The sequence below is a fragment of the Drosophila willistoni genome, assembly GCF_018902025.1.
Source record: "Drosophila willistoni isolate 14030-0811.24 chromosome XL unlocalized genomic scaffold, UCI_dwil_1.1 Seg141, whole genome shotgun sequence".
NCBI classification, from domain to species: Eukaryota; Metazoa; Arthropoda; class Insecta; order Diptera; family Drosophilidae; genus Drosophila; species Drosophila willistoni.
Window position 1 is genome coordinate 13,487,101 of NW_025814052.1, and position 19,290 is coordinate 13,506,390.

Consider the following 19,290-nt stretch of genomic DNA (forward strand, 5'->3'; position numbering starts at 1 on the left):
CCATAAAACGATTCGAAGGGCAACAAGGAAGTACTCCAAAGAGAAAAATCATCAAAGGTTTTTCCCTTCTCTATCTCTCTCTCACTCTGCCTCTTTCACTTTCATTATTCTCACTGCCCCCAGGAAAAAGTATGAAGCGATATAAGCTCATCAAACTATATAATGTTATTATTGCTTTTGAATACTTGCATATAACCGTCGATATGGTCATTCAAAACAATTTTAAGACGACTGTCAGATACCCTTCTATACACAAACTAAAAAGAAGCATTTAGAAAAGGAAAATTCATTGGTTTTGAGGTGAACATTTCCCTTAATTCACTCGCCTAATTTGCTCGACATTTTGCCAAAAATGAATATTTTCAATATCGTCTACAACAAAAAGTGGTTTTCAAATATTTCGGCTTTTTGGATAATTTTTGAGAACAAGCGGTGGGTATTGTTTTGAAGGAGTCTCAAGGATCTAACAAATTTTCTTCTAGCAAATCTTATTATTTTTTGATAATAAAATGAAAAATACATTTAAATATATAAACATTTAGATAAATAAACCCTCTAGAATCAATATTAAATAGTTCTACGTGGATAAATTCTCGAAAATCAGCATTTTCTGGGGTAGAATTGAGTTACAATTCAACAAAATAGAGCTAAGCGATGGACATTTTTGTCGCTTGACGGTCACCTCTGATGCATGAAGAAATCTCTGGGTACTTCTTATGGACATACAACTTCATAGCCTTTTAGCCAAAGACTGATTGGTGGTGGAATCGAGGGGGTTGGGAAAATACCTGGAAACTTATTTTTAACTTTCGTCTCGATTTTGGTTTTTATTTTTCCTCTTACTCATTTCATGCTTATAAATTTATGTGTACGGAGACAGCAAATTGAGGCGGCAAATGCGAAGCGACAGGCATCATCATCATCATCATCATCATCATCGTCATCATAATCAAACTCCGCAAGTGCTCTTGGTTAGCAAGAACAAAAACAACGACAAGGACAAAGTAAAGATTTATTTCGATGGCGAGATTAAGCACTAAATGAACGCAACATCATGATATATGACATTGCCGTACGGACAATCTGCAATTATAGGTATGTATATGTATATGTATATTGATTGATTCCACTTGAATTCAATCAGAAACTTACCGCTGAAAATGTTGCCATGCTAGCTTCAAAGAAATATCCATCCATATTGCATGGTCTTTGGGATCGCATGGCCGCAATCAATAATACCTTTTTGGTTGACGGAGCAAAATCCATCCAATTGCTCTCATAGATGCCATCGGCAAACTCAATGCTCGTCTTTTTAATATTCTCACCGCAATGGGAATAGATGAAGAGGGCAATTAATATTGAGCCACCAAATGATATGAAATAAATGGATAGTGGCTTGGGAAACAAATCGGCCACCTGATAGCCAAGGAAACATAATTGCAAAGCGGATGCAAAGAATTGCATAAATATGAGTGGACGATAATAGCTAGATAATTGTTGTGAGATATGTAAGGCCTTCTGATGCAATTGCAATATCTGAATGAGGTCAGTTAGTTCGCCATTTGAACTTTGTTCCATTGCTGTCAAATGGATGACACGATGTTTGGCTATCTTGAATATGGCACACACATTGTAGGTGAATGAGAAGAGCAATGTGTCCACACATAGTGCCATTGTGACGGCACTGTAACTGGCCGCCACGTTCCAGAAATAGGTGGGCACATAGTACCACATGCTGTTAATGTCCCATGGATAGGCACCCTTATGGGGTAATTCCAGTTCAATGCTTCCCCAGCGTAAGTATTCTACAGTCATTATGACAACTGGCTTGGTGGAGGCAAAAACTCCGGCCAAAATATAGCAGCGTGTATATGTAAGACTAAGCAGTTGATCGTTGCGATTCTCCTCCTCAATAATGACAGATGCATCCGGCCAAACGGAGACCTCTATGTGGAGAGAAGAGAAGTCAGAGTTTACCAATCCAACCAGAGATAATCGAATCCTGATTCTAATCTTACCCTGATCCAATATGTCGCGTATGCGATAGATAAGACCAACAAACTCTTTGCGATAGTAGAGAAATAATATATATTTAATAACCGTCAAACTGGAGGCCACTAATGAGCCCATGGCATCGGACATGAGGCTCACATTGGTCACATTATTCCTCGCCGCAAAGAACATGGGCACCAAAAAGGCAGCCAATAGGCCCATGGTGACAAATGTCCACCATTGTCGATCCTTATGCGGTCGAGCATGCCATAAATCTATGCCCATTATGCTGAATACGAAAATCTGTACACGAAGAAAATAGGTATCGTCCATGCTTGAGAAGATTATTAGCTTATCTGGGCTGCCCAGTGCACTCCTGCACTCCTATATATATATATGTACAGCATGGAATACTTAATGATGGGGGCGTGGTTTGCATTTACTTTCGCCGTTTTTTTTCAATTTTCATACCCCTGGCAAAATTTGGGTATATTTATTTTGTTTTCGCATTAGAAAAGCAAATATATTTAACAGATCGAACAAATCAAAAACCCAAAACATACATTTGATTAATATAAAAGACTTTTGAGACAAATGTTTTCACTATACTCAAAGACCGAACCTTTCTATACTTATGTATATACTTTCAAGTCAAAATCCTGGCAAACAATCAACCACTTAAAAATCCTTCAAATCAATCAGGAACTTAAATAAATCCAATCATTAAACACCTTAAAGGAAGCTCATCTATAACATATAAAGTATTCTGATCCATTAGTATAAGTATATATACCTTTAATTTAGGTAAAGGTTTTTTTCGGACAAACGCCTCAGCAGGCACGGTTAGGGTTATTTATGTATTTGCTAATATAAAAGGGTTAAATTAATATTCTTAAATCTGTAAGGGTATTCAATAATTTGCACGACCAAACCAATGTTTCCTTTGTTGTATTTTTTTCTCTGCCATTCTTTTGTTTTTTGATTTGCCGTGCATTGTGGGCGGACTTTGCATTTCTTGGGAATGAGCCTGAACCTGCTGGCATGCTATAATTTTAATGAGTCTGTGGGCTTCTATGCCAAGAAGAAGAGCATTTTAGTGTTTGTAAACCAACAATTAGATGAGATTTAGCAAAGCTGCCATTGACAGGCAGGAAAACAGGAGGAAAACTGATTTCAAAAGGTTGGCTCTGCCCCTGTAATTTATGGAATGCCTTCAAACCAAATAAATGAATGAGTGGCCCGGAATGTCAATGTCCCATGGCTGTCAATCAGTTTTGAAATATATAAACATACGTACCTATAAAAATAATGTTGGTTAATTTAATTGAAAGAATCTAGTCTAATAAAATACATTTCATTAGCTAAATGCAAAAATAGTGACCCAAATAACTTACAATTCTTCTTAAATCGTATTACTAATGCCAATATGAAGTGCAATCTAGCTCTTTTCTCTTACTTAGGCAACAGTCAAAGGACATTTTTATTAGTATGCCATAAAGAAAGTAAAATTCATACAGAAATTGCAATAGTTGTATCCTCTAGGTCTCTTTATCTTAAACAATTCGAAAACCAAAACATGATTTGATTATTAAGTAGCAAAAGAAAAATATTAGGATTTTCCAGAGAGTAAAGTAAAAGTATCCCAGATTAGTTTTATTTTCCAACATTTATGCAAAATTAAAATAATTGTTCATGTTTCTTTATCTTTTAATTTTTTGATGAGTAAAACTCAAGTTTTATATTATATTACAACCTGACGGTTTTATATGCACTTAGTTTTTATATGTTACAGACATTTCATGAAAAAAAAAACATAATAATAATCAATTTTTACTGTACTGTACGACTTATGTATGGCTATGTAAGATTTCATATACAATAGGAAGGAGGGGAGCATATCTGATGTGGATTTCTATAGTTATGCTATGTTCTTTCAGCTTTGGGTATGCGGTTTCAATTGGGGATTATGAGAACGAGCCATTTTGGCTTTTAACCATTCGTCCGCATGCCTTTGCTTGATATGAACATACATATTGGAACGCGAACGGCACTCCTTGGGGCAGTGGGGACAATTGTATAGCTGGAGACCCGTATGAATGGCCATATGTTCATCCAAATTTCGCTGTTGTTTGAAACTTTTATCGCAATATGTACACTGTAGATTTGTGGTCAATTTATGGGCATATTTAATATGGGCACGCAATGCTGTACGCGATGTACAGGTTTTCGAGCAATGTGGACAAATCGTGTCGGTATTGTCATGGGTGAATCGATGTAAACGCAAGCTATGCTCATTTTTCAGCCAAACACCACAAATGGTGCACTCCATGGCTGGTGCAACGACACCCTGATGCTCGAGCAGATGACGCTCAAATGATGGTTTGAATTTAAATTTCTTGCCACAAATATCACAAACGTGTGGATGAAGATCTTCGTGTATGGACTGTATGTGACGGCGCAGGCGATGGACATTGGCAAAGCTGCAAATAGAAAAGGAGAGAGTGTGTTTAAGAGAGAGACAACCACTAAAGCGCCATGAAAATGAGCGAGAAACATTGGCACTACTAATACCTTACCTCTTTTGGCATATATCGCAACTATGTTCCAACTGATCCGTATCATGCTTGGCCAAATGATTTGTCAATCGCCGCTCACTGCTAAAAGTTCGCTCACATTTGGGACAGGGAAATTTCAACACTTTGCCAATTTGATCCACTTTATTGTGCACGGTCTCAATGTGAGTGGCCAGGTAATCCTGTGAGTTTAGCGATTTGTTGCAAATCGAACAGCTAAATAGAAATTATGCATATTTGTAGTTCTATAGTTGCTTCTTTTAACAAAGAATAAAATATGAAGGTAACTCACGTGAAAAGTTTGGGATTGACATGTTTTCGTATGTGATCCATTAGCTTGGAGGCCCGTGTGAATATTTTATTACAGCATTTAATATAAAACTCCCGCTGATGCACCTCCTGGAAATGCGTCTTCAGTTCGGATAGGAATTTGCCACTGAAATCACATAGATCACAATTGGCACTCATATAGCTGGCAATGACCTCCTCATATCGTTTGGTCAATTGGGCCCTAGAGCAGCCTTTTGGTTTACGTTCCAATGCCGCTTGGAGTTCGCTCTCCTGTGTTTCAGTTGGACTGTCCCGGCGAGCTGGTTGAGCCACCTTGCGGCGACGGTGTGACAATGATTTATTGGAGCAATCTTCTTTGAGTAAATCTTTCAGTTCCATAGCAAGACTAAGGCGTTGTTTGTTCTTGGTATATTTACGTTTCGGCTTGAGATTGCTGGACTGCATTACCAGTTTAACCAAAGGCTCATCTAGATTAAAAATCAATTTTTATAAGTTGAATAACTTAAATTAGATTTTAATTTTACCATCCGAAGAATCATCTTCTAGTTGTTCTGCATCTACCATGTCTGCTTCTCCAAATTCACTTCCACTGGCCTCAAGCATGGGCTTTTCGTCTTCATTATCGCCAGCCCCATCCGCATCCTCGCCGTCATCCTCATCATCGTTTTCATCGTTATCATCAGAGTTATAGTCTGGCTTTTGTTTTTTAATCAACACTGATGACATCTCTTGTTCTAGCTCCTCGTTCTGCCCATCGACATTAACATCCAAGACGCTGCCCAGCAGACTTAGATTGTGCATGTCGAGCGGTAGCGGCTTCTCATCCTCATCCATATTTACACTCACTACAGGCAATTCATCAGCATTCACATCGACCACATCCATATCCCCATCACCTGAAGACCATTTCATGACGCCACAGTCTACATCTACAGTAAGAAATTCCTTTTTTAAAGTTCCCTGCTTTTGCTCCACCAACTGCCAGAAGCTATTGAAATCCTCCAGGTGCTCACAGCATACGGTACAGACGCTGGTCGAGATGCTGTCATCCGGCATAATCTGAAAACGAGTTTAAAATAAATTGGGCTTCGTCCTCTTCTTCACATTGATCTTACCTCCAGCTGAAGAAATTTAGCTATCATCTTGACCAGCCTCGTCTCCGCCAGAGTTTCGTTGGTCTCAAACAGGAAAACGGCAGTGTTGGCATTTATGCTCCGCAAGCACAAACGACATATCATCGTTTCTGCTCAATCTGTACACAAAAATAATACAAAACCATAAAAGAGATTTCGCTGTTTCTCTTATTTTCTTTTTGTATTTTGTTTTTTTTTTTTTTGTTTTCTTGTAATAACACAGTTGGCCCATGCAAAGAGTTGGCAGCGCCGTATTAAAAATATTGACAGGTCTATCGATGATTTTATTCGCACCGATAGTGAGATATTGAAAACGTTTCTAAGCTATAGCTTTTAGAAAAATATTTCAACGCCCATTTAGTTTTCAAATGTAATCCTATTGTATGAACTTTAATGATTTTTGTGCAACTGACAGTGTCATTTGCATCAACTATCGTCTGGCTCCACTTCTAATAGTTTTCCATATCTAACGACACTTTGACATCGATAACGCACACTCCCAGTGCGTTGCAACCCTCATTACCATCGCCAAACTTAACAGGCTTGATCTGGCAACGCTTGCCGCGAAATGGCAAAAAAATAATACATACGATTTTAAACTAACTGGACAATTACGTATTACGTGAAAACAAAGCAAAGCAAGTTATTGAAATATTTTTATTATTACCCAGCCTGCTGCAATCGGGCGCCTAATATCAATTCGTGCGTACGTGTGTGTGTGTGTGTGTGCAACAATTGAAATAAAATTCCAATTTGAGAAGAAAAAAGTGTGATTCAAACGAGTTTCCGTACATCATTTTCTTCTTTCCTCTCCCTTCCTAACCATACACTTGCAAAAAAAAGAAGCAGAAGAAGAAGACGACACGGCGTGAGAGGGAGAGAGAGAGAGCCCACAGCCAGCACAACACAACGGCAAACCAAGAGTCGAACAAGAACAGAGAAAATCAAGAAAATTGAGGGAGAGAGAGAGAGAGCAGAAGTAATCGAGAAAAAATTGAACTAAAATCCAATAGAATCGCCGGAATTTGTCATCCGCTTTCGTTTGCGGAGCTGCAATTGACAGAAACAACAAAAATATATAGCATTTCAATTTGTTTGGTTAGATTTGTGTATTTGGCCGAGAGAAAAAAGAAAAAAAGGAGCCAAGGAGCAACGAACTTGGGTGTAAAAGGGTAAGCGCTACTCCACATATGCCGCCTCGTTCTCTTGCGTTCTTTTGTTTCATGGAAACAAAGCAAACATTCATAGAATTTGATAATCTGTTTATACTAAATGTTTAAGTTACAAATTACATGAACAAAAGCAGCTGCTGTTGCTTGCCAGGCGGCAGATTTCCAATTAAATTTAACTTATAGGAAATTTTGGGCTACGTTGGAAATTTATTACTTGAGAATGCCATGCAGCGCAAACGTTCGTGTTATCTCGCTCTAGCTCTCGGCCAGCCAGGCAATATAAATTTGTTGGTGGCGGGTAGCGGCAACTGCAGGTTTTTTTTTTGTTGTTTCTTTTTTTTTTTTTGCAATGTTTAAGTATTAAATGTGCATGCGTAAATGTGTGTGTGCAATTAAACAAACCAAACAAACGAAAATCGGTTCGATTTTATTTTGTCCTACAATTATTTAGTTCCACATTTAGTGAGTTTAATTATTCATTTATGAAATACTCGGCATACATTGCCAACATTTCAATTTTTTCTGAAAAATGTTTTATGTTTTCTGACGATATGGCAACGCCATGCACACACTCATACACATATGAATACATACATATGTACATGCGAAAAGAGGCAGAAGAAGCAGCAGCGGCAAAACTTTGTTAAAAAGCAAAAATCGAGAGAGACGTTTTTTGTTAAACAAAAAACGGGGAAAAAAATTAGTATATTACATTACGAACGTAAGCATTTTATTCAACTTCCTTGTTGTGTACGTGTGTGCGTGTGTGTATATTTCATCTATAGCGAATGCTAAATTTGTATATATTTGTATGTATGTATGTACATACAAACAATTTTTTTGTGCTGCATTTTCCCCCAAACCATTTGCCTGTGGCTGTGTGTGCGTGTGTGTGGCGTTTGAACGGTATATTTTACAGTGCGTTTTTTCCTTTTTTTTGTTGTAATATTCAAATACAATATTAAAAATTAAATAATATTTATTAGGTGTGCTATTGTTTATGCATAGGGACGTGTAGTAGTAATTTTGTTGGTATTTCATAAAAAAAAGCAATAGAATTGTTGCCAAGCATTACAAAAACAAGAGCCCTTGCTTTTGATTGTCATTGTAGCTATGTGTTGTTGCTGCAATTGTCAGCCATTGTTCTCCTGCCTCCAATTATTACAAGACGCCACCGCAAAAAAAAAAAAAAAAGAACACTTCTTTCGCAGCTCTTGCCTACTGAACGCGTTTGATTTGTCTAGCCATCTCGCTCTAACACTTGTCTGACTTGCCAACACTCAGGCTTCAGGCTAGCCTGCTCACACGCACAAATACTTGTGAGTGTGGGTGGTGTAGGGGACGATTAAGAGAGGAGAGGAGAGGGCGATTCGACTTCATGGCTTAAACCATGCAATATATCAAAACAAAAAAAGAAAGAAAGAAGCAGGCACTTTTAAACAAATGCGTTTTTTTTTCATAATTTTATTTTTCTCTCTCTTCCTTTGTGGGAGGGACCTTTGCTTTTATTTTCAGCTCTATATAGAAGACTGAAGAGAAAAACCTCAAACAAATAAACAAAAAACGATTGTCAAACCGCAACAGCAATAATAATAATAATAACAACAACAACAACAGCCAGTGATCAGTGTCAGCAAAAGAGAGAGGAACGCGGCGGCGGCGTCAAGGAAGCTAACGCTAATGAGGATCTATTGGCAGCATGAGTACATTGGGGGGAAGTAGGGGAGAGCGAAATGCCAAGCCCAGATTTACAGCGTTGGATATAAATCGCATGTACAAGAATAGTCGTGTAAGTATCCAAAAAGAATACGAAAGTTGTCAAGTGATGTGTGTGTCATCCTTATTCCTTATAATATTAAAGGAGTGCGAGTGAGAGAGAGTGAGAAAAAAGAACATATCAACCTATAGTGGAGAAGCTGCTAGTAGAATAAAACAAGGATGCAAGAACCTAATTTTGTTACACTGCTTACACAGTTTCCACTAATTTTTATTTATTTTTGTCATCCTTTTCTTTAAATCATCTACACCTCGACTTAAGTCTATCTTACTAAAGCATAAGATACCAAGTCTTCTGGCAAAATTTAATAAAATATTAGTCGTATTTGATTTGTACTGATGCATTTATCTATCTAAAAGCCACTCCAAATTTAGTATGAACCCTACTTTTTATTAATGTCGAGACTTTTGATTTGCCATTCTGCTGCTTACATAATGTCGACTTGGGACTAAAGAATACAATCTGCTCTTCGGTTTCATCAAATTTAAAGATGAATCTCATGTATGAATATTTTGTTTGTATTTTCATCTAATGTACATGCAGGGCGAATCGAGTGAACCATCTGCACAAAAGAATCAAGTGCCGCGTAAACATGGAATGCAAATTTTGGGCAAAGTGCCGTCCGCTAGGCGACCACCAGCCAATTTGCCATCCCTAAAGGCCGAGACCAATAACACGACCAGCAGCACCAGCAGCAATACCAGCAGCAGCAGTAGCAACAGCAGAAGCAGCAGCAGCAATAACAACAATCTCCTAGCCGCAGTTGAAGGTGGGTATTGGGAATTGTGAGATTCCGTTTGTTGTGTGTGCATAGTCTGTGTATGTATAATATTTGTTGTTGTTTTATTTTTCGTTTTGGAAATCGTAGGAGGAGCCACAGGAGCAGGTGGAGCGGGCTCGGTAGGATCAAACACTAGCCACAATAATAGCACTGCCCACGGTGTAGGCGGAGGAGGAGGAGGTGCAGCAGGAACAGGAGCTGCAGCGGGACCTTTGCCCACGCATCAGCAACAGCAGCAGCAGCATCATCCACATCACCAGCAAAATAACTCCAAATATAATAACAGTAACAACAACGCTTCGTCAAGTAGCAACAGCAACAACAACTCGAGTTCTAGCAACAAAAACTTTAAGCTTATAAATAACTCGTCGTCGGCAGGAGGCGGCGGTGGTGGTGGAGCAACTTCATCTTTAAACTCGCCCAAGACATGGTCAGCTATAACCACAGGTCACGAGCGTGGCACAAGCCATCATTATGGCCGTCAAAACCAGACTCAGGCTCAAGTGGTGCCACATTATCAGAGTCCGCAATTCCAATTCGAATTCCCCACACTCGATGGCACAGTTGGTGGTGGTGGTGGCGGCGGCAGTGGCGGTGGAAGTGGTGGTGGCGGATCACAAGGAGCATCCAATTCAGGTGCAGGCTCCGGCAAGGGCAATTACCAGATCCAGCATCATCACCATCAGCAACAGCAGCAGCATCATCCACATCAGCAGAATCACCATCATCACCATTCACAGCAGCAGCAGCAGCAACATCATCCGCATCATGGCCATCATCGAGACTATCATCATGGCGGAAGCGGCGGCGGCGGCGGTGGCAGATATGGCCATCATTCGTCATCCTCGCATCGGGATTACAGAGATGGGAACGACGACGGCGGAGGCGGTGGTGCTGGCGGAGATCTCGGCGAGCTAAGTCTGCGTCCACAGAACGATACGGCTGCTTGGCTTCAGCAACAGGAAAAGGCAGCGAAAGAGGCAGCAGCAGCTGCGGCAGCCAACTCAGAATTGGCCTTGAACCAACAGGGCCAGGGCCACCATCAGGGCAATGGCGGTCCAGGTGGAGGGGGCGGGAGTGGTGGTGGAGCTAGCGGAGGAGCTGTTCCTCTGCCTATACTATCATTAATGCCCTCATTTATGCGCAGCGGCGGTGGTCCACTTCCGGCAGGACAAGGCGGCGGCTCAGGTGGTGGTGGCCAAATCGAACCATTGTCACATGGTGGTGGTGGTGGTGGTGGTGTTCAAGCGCCATATCAGAATGGCATTATGTTGGGCACCCGATCTGCCTCTCCCTCAATGGGAATTGCTGGCGGCTCATTTCGATCGGCCGCTGCCATACCCAAAAGATCCACAACACCACCAATGCTGGGTGGCGGCGTCTCGGCTACACCTCCCCAGCCTTCCCATCATCACCATCATCAACATCAGCACCATCATCATCAACATCAACAGCAACAACAACAACAACAACAACAGCAACAGCAGCAACAACAACAACAACAGCGGCAAGAAAACGGTCGCAAGGATAAGGACTATGTGGTAGAACCAGAAGTGGCCCAAATGCAGCGTCCCATTATACGTGAAGAGGATTTGGAGCGTTTAAATGCCATTGCCAAGGATGATAGCTGGACCAAACAGGATGACATTGATTATACGAAGAAACTGACATTCTCCGATGATGAGTCCACACCAGATGACCATCAATCATCGTCAGCATCAGCAGTAGCACCACCTGGAGGCGGCAAAATGCAATCCAATGAACGCAAACTTCTCTCCTCATCAATTTCCTCGTCTTCATCATCGTCTAACTGGCAGGCAAACACCACGGAGTCATCGTCTGTTCAAGAACAACAGCAGCAGCATCCTCCAGAGGTGGTTCGCCAACAGAACGGTCATCGTGGTAGCTCTGGCAATGTCGCCGGTGGCATAGCTCTAGATGCCAGTGTATATGAGCGTGTTAAGCAGCGCAAGGAGGAGGAGGAACGTCGCGAAATGGAGCGTAAACAGGCGGCAGCCAAGAAGCTACAAGAGCTCGAAATGAAAATGAATAGTAAAAAGGCAGCGGCGGCGGCAGCAGCAGCAGCGGCAGCCGCGGCGGTGGCATCTCAAGAGGGGGGCATACCTAATTGCTCCTCTTCAACGGCATCGTTGTCCTCTGCCAGCGAGAATGCACTGGCAACGGCCACTGCTGTCGGCGGTGCTCTAAGCAATCATAGCGAAGATGAGGCTGGCAGCGGTAGTGGCGGCAATGGCAATGGAGGACAACGCCGTCCGCGTGGCAGCATCTCGAGTCTGGGTAGTGGGGTATCCGCTGCAGTAAGCGGAGGCGGAGCTGGTGGCGGCGCTGTTGGAAGTGCCGCCTCAAACTCATCATCAGCTGGCGGTGGCAATGATTATGGCCAGAAGCCCGTGTTTTTAACCCATTTCCAATCGAATTTACCACCACGATTTCAACGTCAGCAGCAGCAGCAGCAACAACAACAACAACAACAGCTTCCACGACTGGAAAAAAGCGCATCGGCGAGCAGCGCTTTTGACAGCAGCTCCCGCTACTTGCAAAAGGGCGGCGTCGGTGGCGGCAGTGGTGGACCAGTGAGTGGTTCTACCAACTCGAATTCCAGTGGCGGCCGTAGCATTTCTGGTGGCTATGCCCGTGGTGCCAGTGTGGGTAGCTATGGCAGTCGCAATCGTCATGATAGCTCCAGTGCTGACCAGGATCAGTGTAGTAGCAATGCATCGACAGAGCCACGATTCACACGCAATCAGGATTACAGACAAGCCCAGACTTTGCCTCGCAGCATCTCAGAGAATTCTCATCGTAAAATCAGTGTCTCATCATCTGGTGATGATGGCGTCATTCTTGGAGGCAATTCATCCTCTTGCTCATCGTGGGCCGAGCAGACAGCCGATGCCGAACAACAGAAGCATCATCGACATAGTGAAGAGAGTTTCTCATCAAGCCATAGTCATGAATCGGCTGTTCAGATAAAGATTCTGCAACGCCCGGCCAGGCAGCCAAGCTTGAGTGAGGAAACGTCCCCGGGATTGGCGGCGGCGGTGACTGCAACGTCCGCTTCCTCCTCCTCAAACAGTAAGCAACAGCAACTGACACCGTCCTCGCCCCAACAGCAGAAGCAGCAACATCTAAAGCAGCAGCAGGAAAACACCATAATGCCCACACAAATTCTGCGTAGAAGTGCGGAGAATGATAAACTGGAGGATAAGCAGCAGCAACAACAGCAAATTTCCATAGGAGAAGAGAAGCAGACATCATCTGATATATTGCTGATGGACCAGCAGCAGCAGCAGCAATCTGGTCGTACGTCACTTTCCGGAACAGTTTCTTCCAAATCATCCGGCGCCCTACTGCAGCAAGATGATGAGAAATTGCATACAACAGCAGGTGGTGGTAGCTCCGCTTCTAAACAGCGCCCCAGCCCTAGAGGCGGTGGTCCCATTGGGCGAGGAGGACATAGCCGTAACTATGTAAGTGTTGGCGGTGGCTCCAGCAGCGGTGGTGGGGGCGGAGGCGGCGGCAATAGCAGCTATCATCGTGGTCAACAGCAGAGCCGCAGCAGCAGCGATTGGAGTAGCAATCGTAATACGTCAAGACGCTATTATGGCAGCGGTGGCGAACAATCTGAGCAATCTGAAGAAGTAGAGGAGGAATGCTATCGACGCAGTCCCAAGGATCAGGCAACTGCATCAACCACTGCCGCCTCATCTGCCGCAGTCTCATCTTCATCGAATTCCTCTGGCTCAGCGACAAAAGCTGGCTTTTCGCCACGGGGTGAACCATCACGCCGTGGACGCGGTGGCCTCACCAGTGGCATTGGTCCGGGCTCAGCGCCTGGCTATCGACGTCAACAAGGTGGACCATCGTCATCATCATCATCGACTACCACCACATCATCGACATCCGGTGGCAGTGGTGCACCCGGCCGATCATATGGACGATTGGGCTATGAGGAGTATAACAAACAGCAACGCAATTCCGAATCCGATGCGGATTTGGATAAGACCAAACAGAATCAATTGGCATTGAGTGCAGGTCTGAGTAAGGCCAATAAGGAGCTAGACCACAAGGATGCGATTGAAAAGAAAAAGAAGGAGGACGAAGACAAGTCTGCCGCTGCCGCCTGTTCTGCAGGGGCCGCCCTCCTTTCCACACAACACACTGCCCTATCCAAGGATGAGCAGACGGGCAAAGAGAATCGTCTGCCGCCGGGATTGGCTGCAACATCTGCAACCACAACAACAAACACAAATCCTCCACTGGGAGGGGTGACAACCGGAGCAACTGGTGCACCATCTTCAGAGTCCATAATCTCGTCCTCGTCGTCGTCATCCATTACAACAGCGTCATCGGACAAGCTGAAGATGCCCATGGCCATTGGCGATAAGGTGAGCTTGGGTGTAGGCGGCTTGGGAGTAGTGCCCACTCTTCTCGACGCTGGTGCTCCAGTCAACACAATTATTTTCGAGAACTCCACATACAAACAGCAACAGGCAGCAGCTGCTGCTGTTGTCGCCAAGCCCAATACACTCGCCAGCGTCGTTGGGAATGGTGGTCCAGGTGGGCCAGGAGGAGTTGCTTCCGTAAATGTGGACAGTCTTTCCAGCGCTTTGTCTCAGATGAGTTTTTGTGCTAAACCATCAAGCAATGCAGTTGAGGATCAGCAGGATATGAAGCTGGGCTTCACCTTTGGCGATGATACAAGCGCGCCCAATCCGCTCAAGGTGGTGGATGTGGAAAAAAGTTCATCGGCAGCTAGCCAACATCAGCAGCAGCAACATCAACAGCATCAGCAACATCAGCAGCAGCAACAACAGCAAAGTAACTCCACGGCCGATCTCAATATGAAGATAGCGAGCGTGAAAAAGGTTTGGGAATCTGCAACGCCATTGGCCGATAATGCGCCCAGTCAGGTGCAGCAGCAGCAGCAACAGCAGCAGCAACAACAACAGCAGCAGCAGCAACAACAACACCAGCAACATCAGCAACAACAACAACAACATCAAGTGCAACGCGAGCAACAGCAGCAACAACAACAACAACAGCAGCAGCAACAACAACAACAACAGGTCCAGCAGCAAGTCCAACAACAAGTTCAACAACAGCAACAACAATCTGCTCCAGAGGATTCCAGCAATCATATGACAGCCGCCTCATTTGTGGCAGCTGCAGTGGCTGCCTCCCAGCAACAGATGCCACCACATTATGCCATTTCGATCCATCATCAGGCGCCACCGCAACAGCATCCGCTGTCATCGCCAGGTCCTGGTCATGGAGGTCATGGTCATGCTGGACATGGTGGTGGAGGGGCACATGGCGGATATGGCGGCGGTCATGGATCTCCATTCGATTCTGGCTCTTTGGATCAACAATTCCAGCCGGACGATTATCCTAGCCCACAGCAGCAGCAGCAACAACAGCAGCAGCAAGCGCAGCATCCGCAACAACAAAAGGTCAAGCATCATGTCTTGGGCATGTCTCCACCACCCAGCCAACAGCAGCAGCAGCAACCACATCCTCCTCAGCAGCAGCAACAGCAGCCGCCCTTCTATCAGGCTTCACCCCAGTTTAATGTCGGCGGCATTTCAACAATTCCCAGTCCACCCGCTGGCCACCAGTCCGCTGTGGTCTTCAACTCCCAGCCGATTCCGCCGCCCAGGTCGCAGGGTGCCAATCTGTATTCATTCCATTCGATTGAACATTCGAGCACGCCGGCCGCCTATTCTGCAGCCGTTGCGGCAGCTGCATCAGCCGCTCACAATTTTCCGGGCCATTATGCAGCCGCGGCAGCAGCAGCGGCAGCCGCCGCAGCTGGTGGACCATTCAATGCGTATGCCATGCAGACGCCACATGGCGGCAATATGCCGCCTCCGCCAGCAGCGCCAACGCCCGATATGTACCCGAATCTGTCGTCACAGTTCCGTTTGGGTGGCGGGCCATCAGTGGGGCCTTTTGGCCAACCACCGCCACCGCCCAATTCCCAGCAGCTGAGCAATCCGAATGGATCAGTGGCCATTATCTCATCAAACAGCAGCTCGATGATGTCTTCTGGTGCGGGTAAGGCTGGTCCCAGCCAACAGAGCATCGGGGCAATCGGCTCCAAATCTGTGGGAGGCGGCGGTGGTGGCGGGCCAGGTGGACTCGGTGGACCGGGCGGTCCTGGCCCCGGTCCTGGACCATATGCAACCGCTGCCCAGCAGTATATGAATCTTTATACCGGCCCACCGCCAAGTCAGCATCCCGGACAAGGTGGCCCACTGGGCGCCCATCAACTGCAATCCAATAGCTACTACTCGAATTCAGCACCCGGAGGCCCACCAAATGGACCCCAGTTCTATGGCGGTCCACCACAAGGCAGTGGTGGTGGCCAAAACTATGGACTGTACGGCGGCCATCAAGGTGGTCCGCCGCCAGGCTCCAATGGACCACCACCAGGTCCACCTCAATCACAGCATACCATGGGCAATTTCAATGCGCAGTTCATGAACTCGCAGCTATTGACGGCGGCCAACATTAATCAATACCGAGGTGGACCCAATCCCGGAGCGACGGCCTATCTCAAGAATAGCCAGGCCCAGGGACACATGGACTCGGTAAGGCGATAAGAGAGACGAGAGAGATCACGACTAAACACAGTAAACTAAAAGAAAAACTAAACTAAAAGCAAGAACAATGCGTGAGATGATGACTGAGAAAGATGTGAAAGATTCGATAACACGAATGAGAATAATGAAATATTGTTGTTATCATCAAAATTCGAAAGCAATAATTAGTAATTTTTGTAATTCGTCGATATCACAAAATGTTTCAACTACACATTGTAATTAATTAATAGTTTATATATATTTTATTCCTCTGTTTTTTGAGTTTTCTTCAAAACATATTCTATATTGGGATGGATAAATTGGTTTTTTGTGTTCCTTTTAAGCCCTTTTTAAATCTTTTTTTAGAGGGAGTAATAAGAGAAAGGCAGACAGAGATAAAATATAGAAATAAAAACGGTTTCATATGGGGGGTCAATAAATAATATGAAGGGATCCAACAAGGATTTTGTGCTCAGTAATTGAAACTCCAACAACTTTTTTAGTTAAATAATTGTTTAATCCGTGAATATCTGTGAAGGATTCATATAAAGAGATTCATTCTCGTACACCACATTTGTGTTAAATCGCTTATATTCCTCCTGATCTTCCAGATGGGCAGACAACTGAAGAGTCCACTGAGTGCTGACATGAGCCTAGGCCTAGCTAAGCAGGTGCAGTCGCAGCCAAGTCCGCCGCATCATAAGAACTATGGCGGGGTGAGTTTTATTTCTATAAAGCAAAATCGAAAGATTACGAAGCCAAGTTTCTCATGCGCTTGTGTTATTTTTTATCTAGTGGGATCTACAGAACCAGGTACTGCAGCAGCAGCAACAGCAACAATCTCAACAGCAGCAACAACAACGCCAAGGCGGATCGGGTGGCAATGGACCACCCAATATGAATGCCCTGGGTGGACGCGGCAATGGCCCGGTGGGAAGCGGCAATGGAGGTGGTGGCGGCGGCTCCCAGATTGTTGGCGGCGGTGGCAATGGCGGTGTTGGAAGCGTGGGCCAAAGCGGTGGCGGTCAGGGACGATATCCTACGCCAATTCAACGACCTAACAATTATCCGCAGCATCCACAGCAGCAGCAACAACAGCAGCAACAACAACAACAACAACAGCAGCAGCAGCACAGGGATCAGGCAGCAGCGGCGGCAGCGCAGCGCGCCCAAAGCATGCGCCAAGTGACAGGTGGCGGGGGTGGTGCCGGCAGTGCCGGTAATAACAATGCTCCCGTTGGGCCACCTGGCGCCAATAATGGTGGCAATGGTGGTCCAGGTGGGGCTGGTGGCGTAGCTGGCGGCGGCGGTGGCGGATCATCCGCATCGGCGGCTGGGAATCCTTCCCAGCTGAGCAAGCCGTATTATGCGAACAACACCGGAGGCGGGGGCGGCGGCGGTGGAGCCAATCGCGGCGAATGGCATGCGAATTGAAGTGTTCATTCTCATATACGACGGGGTTGCGCCCCCCCTGCGCTTGACCGTCTATAAAAAAAAAAACAAAACAAAACAAAAAGCAAAAAGAAGCAGAATAGAAAAAGAGAGAAGAAAAGCTCAGAAAGCGGGAGATGGTTGGCACTCCTTTTACTTTCTCTTCTAATCCTCCAAGCTAGAGCAGCTCCCCTTGTTCTCTGCAGAGACAGACACCACAACCACAGCCACACACACACACACACACACACATAAAAAATACACAGACATACATATATACATGCGCATAAATATATACACAGATAGAAATCGAACGAAATGAAATATTTACTTATCCAAAAAAACAAAACAAAAATAAAAAAAAAAAACAAAAACTAAGCAAGAAAACAAAAACTAGCGAAAGCGCAAAGGAAACAAAAAAAATTAAAAAACATTAAACAAAAAGCATAGAAAAATACGCGTTAAAAGTAAAAAAAAAAACTTACATACAGTAAAAGAGAGCAGAAAGGAAAATTAAGAAAATTAAATTATTAAAAAGAGAGAGAGAGCTGAAAGAAAAACCAACAACAAAACACACACAAACGACATTAATAAGCCAAGAAAGAGAACGATATATAATGATGACGTAGAAGAAGAAAAGCAGAGGCCAACAAATTACATTCTTGGTTAGAAAAAATATTGTTGAGCAGCTGCCACGCCCCCCCAAAAACGGCGCCACCCTGCAGGAAGATAGCAAATAGCAATCAATCAACCAGCAACCGACCAGCAACAACACACAGACACAGAGACACACACAGACACACACACACACATACACACATATATATATGCATAAAATTTACATACATACTTACATATTACATATACATACTACATGCATACATACATACAAACATAGCAGAGTGTATTTTTTGTCAAACAAATTTACATAATTATTAAATTTAAACATTTATATACATACTACTATTATTACTACTTATATACTTATGGTTTATTATTATTATTTTTTTGGTTCGTCTTAGAGTCTCTCTCTTCATTAATGAAAACGAAAAAAAAAGCAGCAACAACAACAACAACCATAAAGCTCTGATTTTTTGATACTTTTCTTATAATTTGATTTTTTTTTCTCTCTCTCTCTGTTGTGTTTTTTTTTTTTTGTGTGCATCTAGAAATCGACTAATAATTCTAATTTATGTTTATGCTATAATGCAATACAATTAATACATATGCATATACACACTACCACTACTACATTCAAAAACAAAAACATATATGCATACAAATATAAATGTATGTATGTACACACACAAACCTATACATATATAGATATATAAATATATTTATATTTAATATAAACCACATCAGAACTAAAGGTATTCCAAATCACAATCTATGTAACTGTGTAGAACGCGGGAGACAGAGAGAGAGAGAGAGCAAAAAGATCTGTATACGTTTTTTTTCTTCTTTTGCTTAAACTTATGTTTAAGGAATACCAAAACAGGAGCAACAACAAAAACATTTGATTCGTCACAATTCAA

At 43.7% G+C, this 19,290-nt stretch overlaps 3 protein-coding genes across 3 annotated transcripts; 1 reads left to right on the forward strand and 2 right to left on the reverse strand.

Moving 5' to 3' along the window:
• Positions 1-1,018: 1,018 nt before the first annotated feature.
• On the reverse strand, positions 1,019-2,325 carry LOC6641278 (odorant receptor 9a). The gene is made up of 3 exons (XM_002064273.2): positions 2,019-2,325; positions 1,153-1,946; positions 1,019-1,083 (listed from the first exon to the last, which is right to left on the reverse strand). The coding sequence occupies exons 1-3, from the start codon at positions 2,323-2,325 to the stop codon at positions 1,030-1,032; spliced, it is 1,155 nt and encodes a 384-aa protein (XP_002064309.1). The 3' UTR covers positions 1,019-1,029.
• A 1,400-nt stretch (positions 2,326-3,725) lies between these two features.
• Positions 3,726-6,245, reverse strand: LOC6641279 (transcription factor grauzone). Its single transcript, XM_023175178.2, has 5 exons — positions 5,972-6,245; positions 5,381-5,915; positions 4,858-5,323; positions 4,569-4,781; positions 3,726-4,472 (listed from the first exon to the last, which is right to left on the reverse strand). The coding sequence occupies exons 1-5, from the start codon at positions 6,092-6,094 to the stop codon at positions 3,926-3,928; spliced, it is 1,884 nt and encodes a 627-aa protein (XP_023030946.1). The 5' UTR covers positions 6,095-6,245; the 3' UTR covers positions 3,726-3,925.
• Positions 6,246-6,529: 284 nt separating this feature from the next.
• LOC6641280 (filaggrin) lies at positions 6,530-18,000 on the forward strand. Its single transcript, XM_047011266.1, has 7 exons — positions 6,530-7,161; positions 8,677-8,950; positions 9,482-9,707; positions 9,807-14,743; positions 14,843-16,330; positions 16,933-17,037; positions 17,117-18,000. Exons 2-7 carry the CDS (start codon positions 8,861-8,863, stop codon positions 17,753-17,755), a joined length of 7,485 nt encoding a protein of 2,494 aa, XP_046867222.1. The 5' UTR covers positions 6,530-7,161; positions 8,677-8,860; the 3' UTR covers positions 17,756-18,000.
• The last annotated feature ends 1,290 nt before the right edge of the window (positions 18,001-19,290 follow it).

Coding starts and splice junctions, on each gene's coding strand:
- LOC6641278 (XM_002064273.2), bottom strand. CDS start 2,325: ATGGACGATACCTATTTTCTTCGTGTACAGATTTTCGTATTCAGCATA. Junction 1,947..2,018: donor ACGCGACATATTGGATCAGG/GTAAGATTAGAA, acceptor CTCTCCACATAG/AGGTCTCCGTTTGGCCGGAT. Junction 1,084..1,152: donor GCATGGCAACATTTTCAGCG/GTAAGTTTCTGA, acceptor CTATAATTGCAG/ATTGTCCGTACGGCAATGTC.
- LOC6641279 (XM_023175178.2), bottom strand. CDS start 6,094: ATGATATGTCGTTTGTGCTTGCGGAGCATAAATGCCAACACTGCCGTT. Junction 5,324..5,380: donor AGAAGATGATTCTTCGGATG/GTAAAATTAAAA, acceptor TTTTTAATCTAG/ATGAGCCTTTGGTTAAACTG. Junction 4,782..4,857: donor GTCAATCCCAAACTTTTCAC/GTGAGTTACCTT, acceptor ATTTCTATTTAG/CTGTTCGATTTGCAACAAAT.
- LOC6641280 (XM_047011266.1), top strand. CDS start 8,861: ATGAGTACATTGGGGGGAAGTAGGGGAGAGCGAAATGCCAAGCCCAGA. Junction 8,951..9,481: donor GCATGTACAAGAATAGTCGT/GTAAGTATCCAA, acceptor ATGTACATGCAG/GGCGAATCGAGTGAACCATC. Junction 9,708..9,806: donor TCTCCTAGCCGCAGTTGAAG/GTGGGTATTGGG, acceptor TGGAAATCGTAG/GAGGAGCCACAGGAGCAGGT.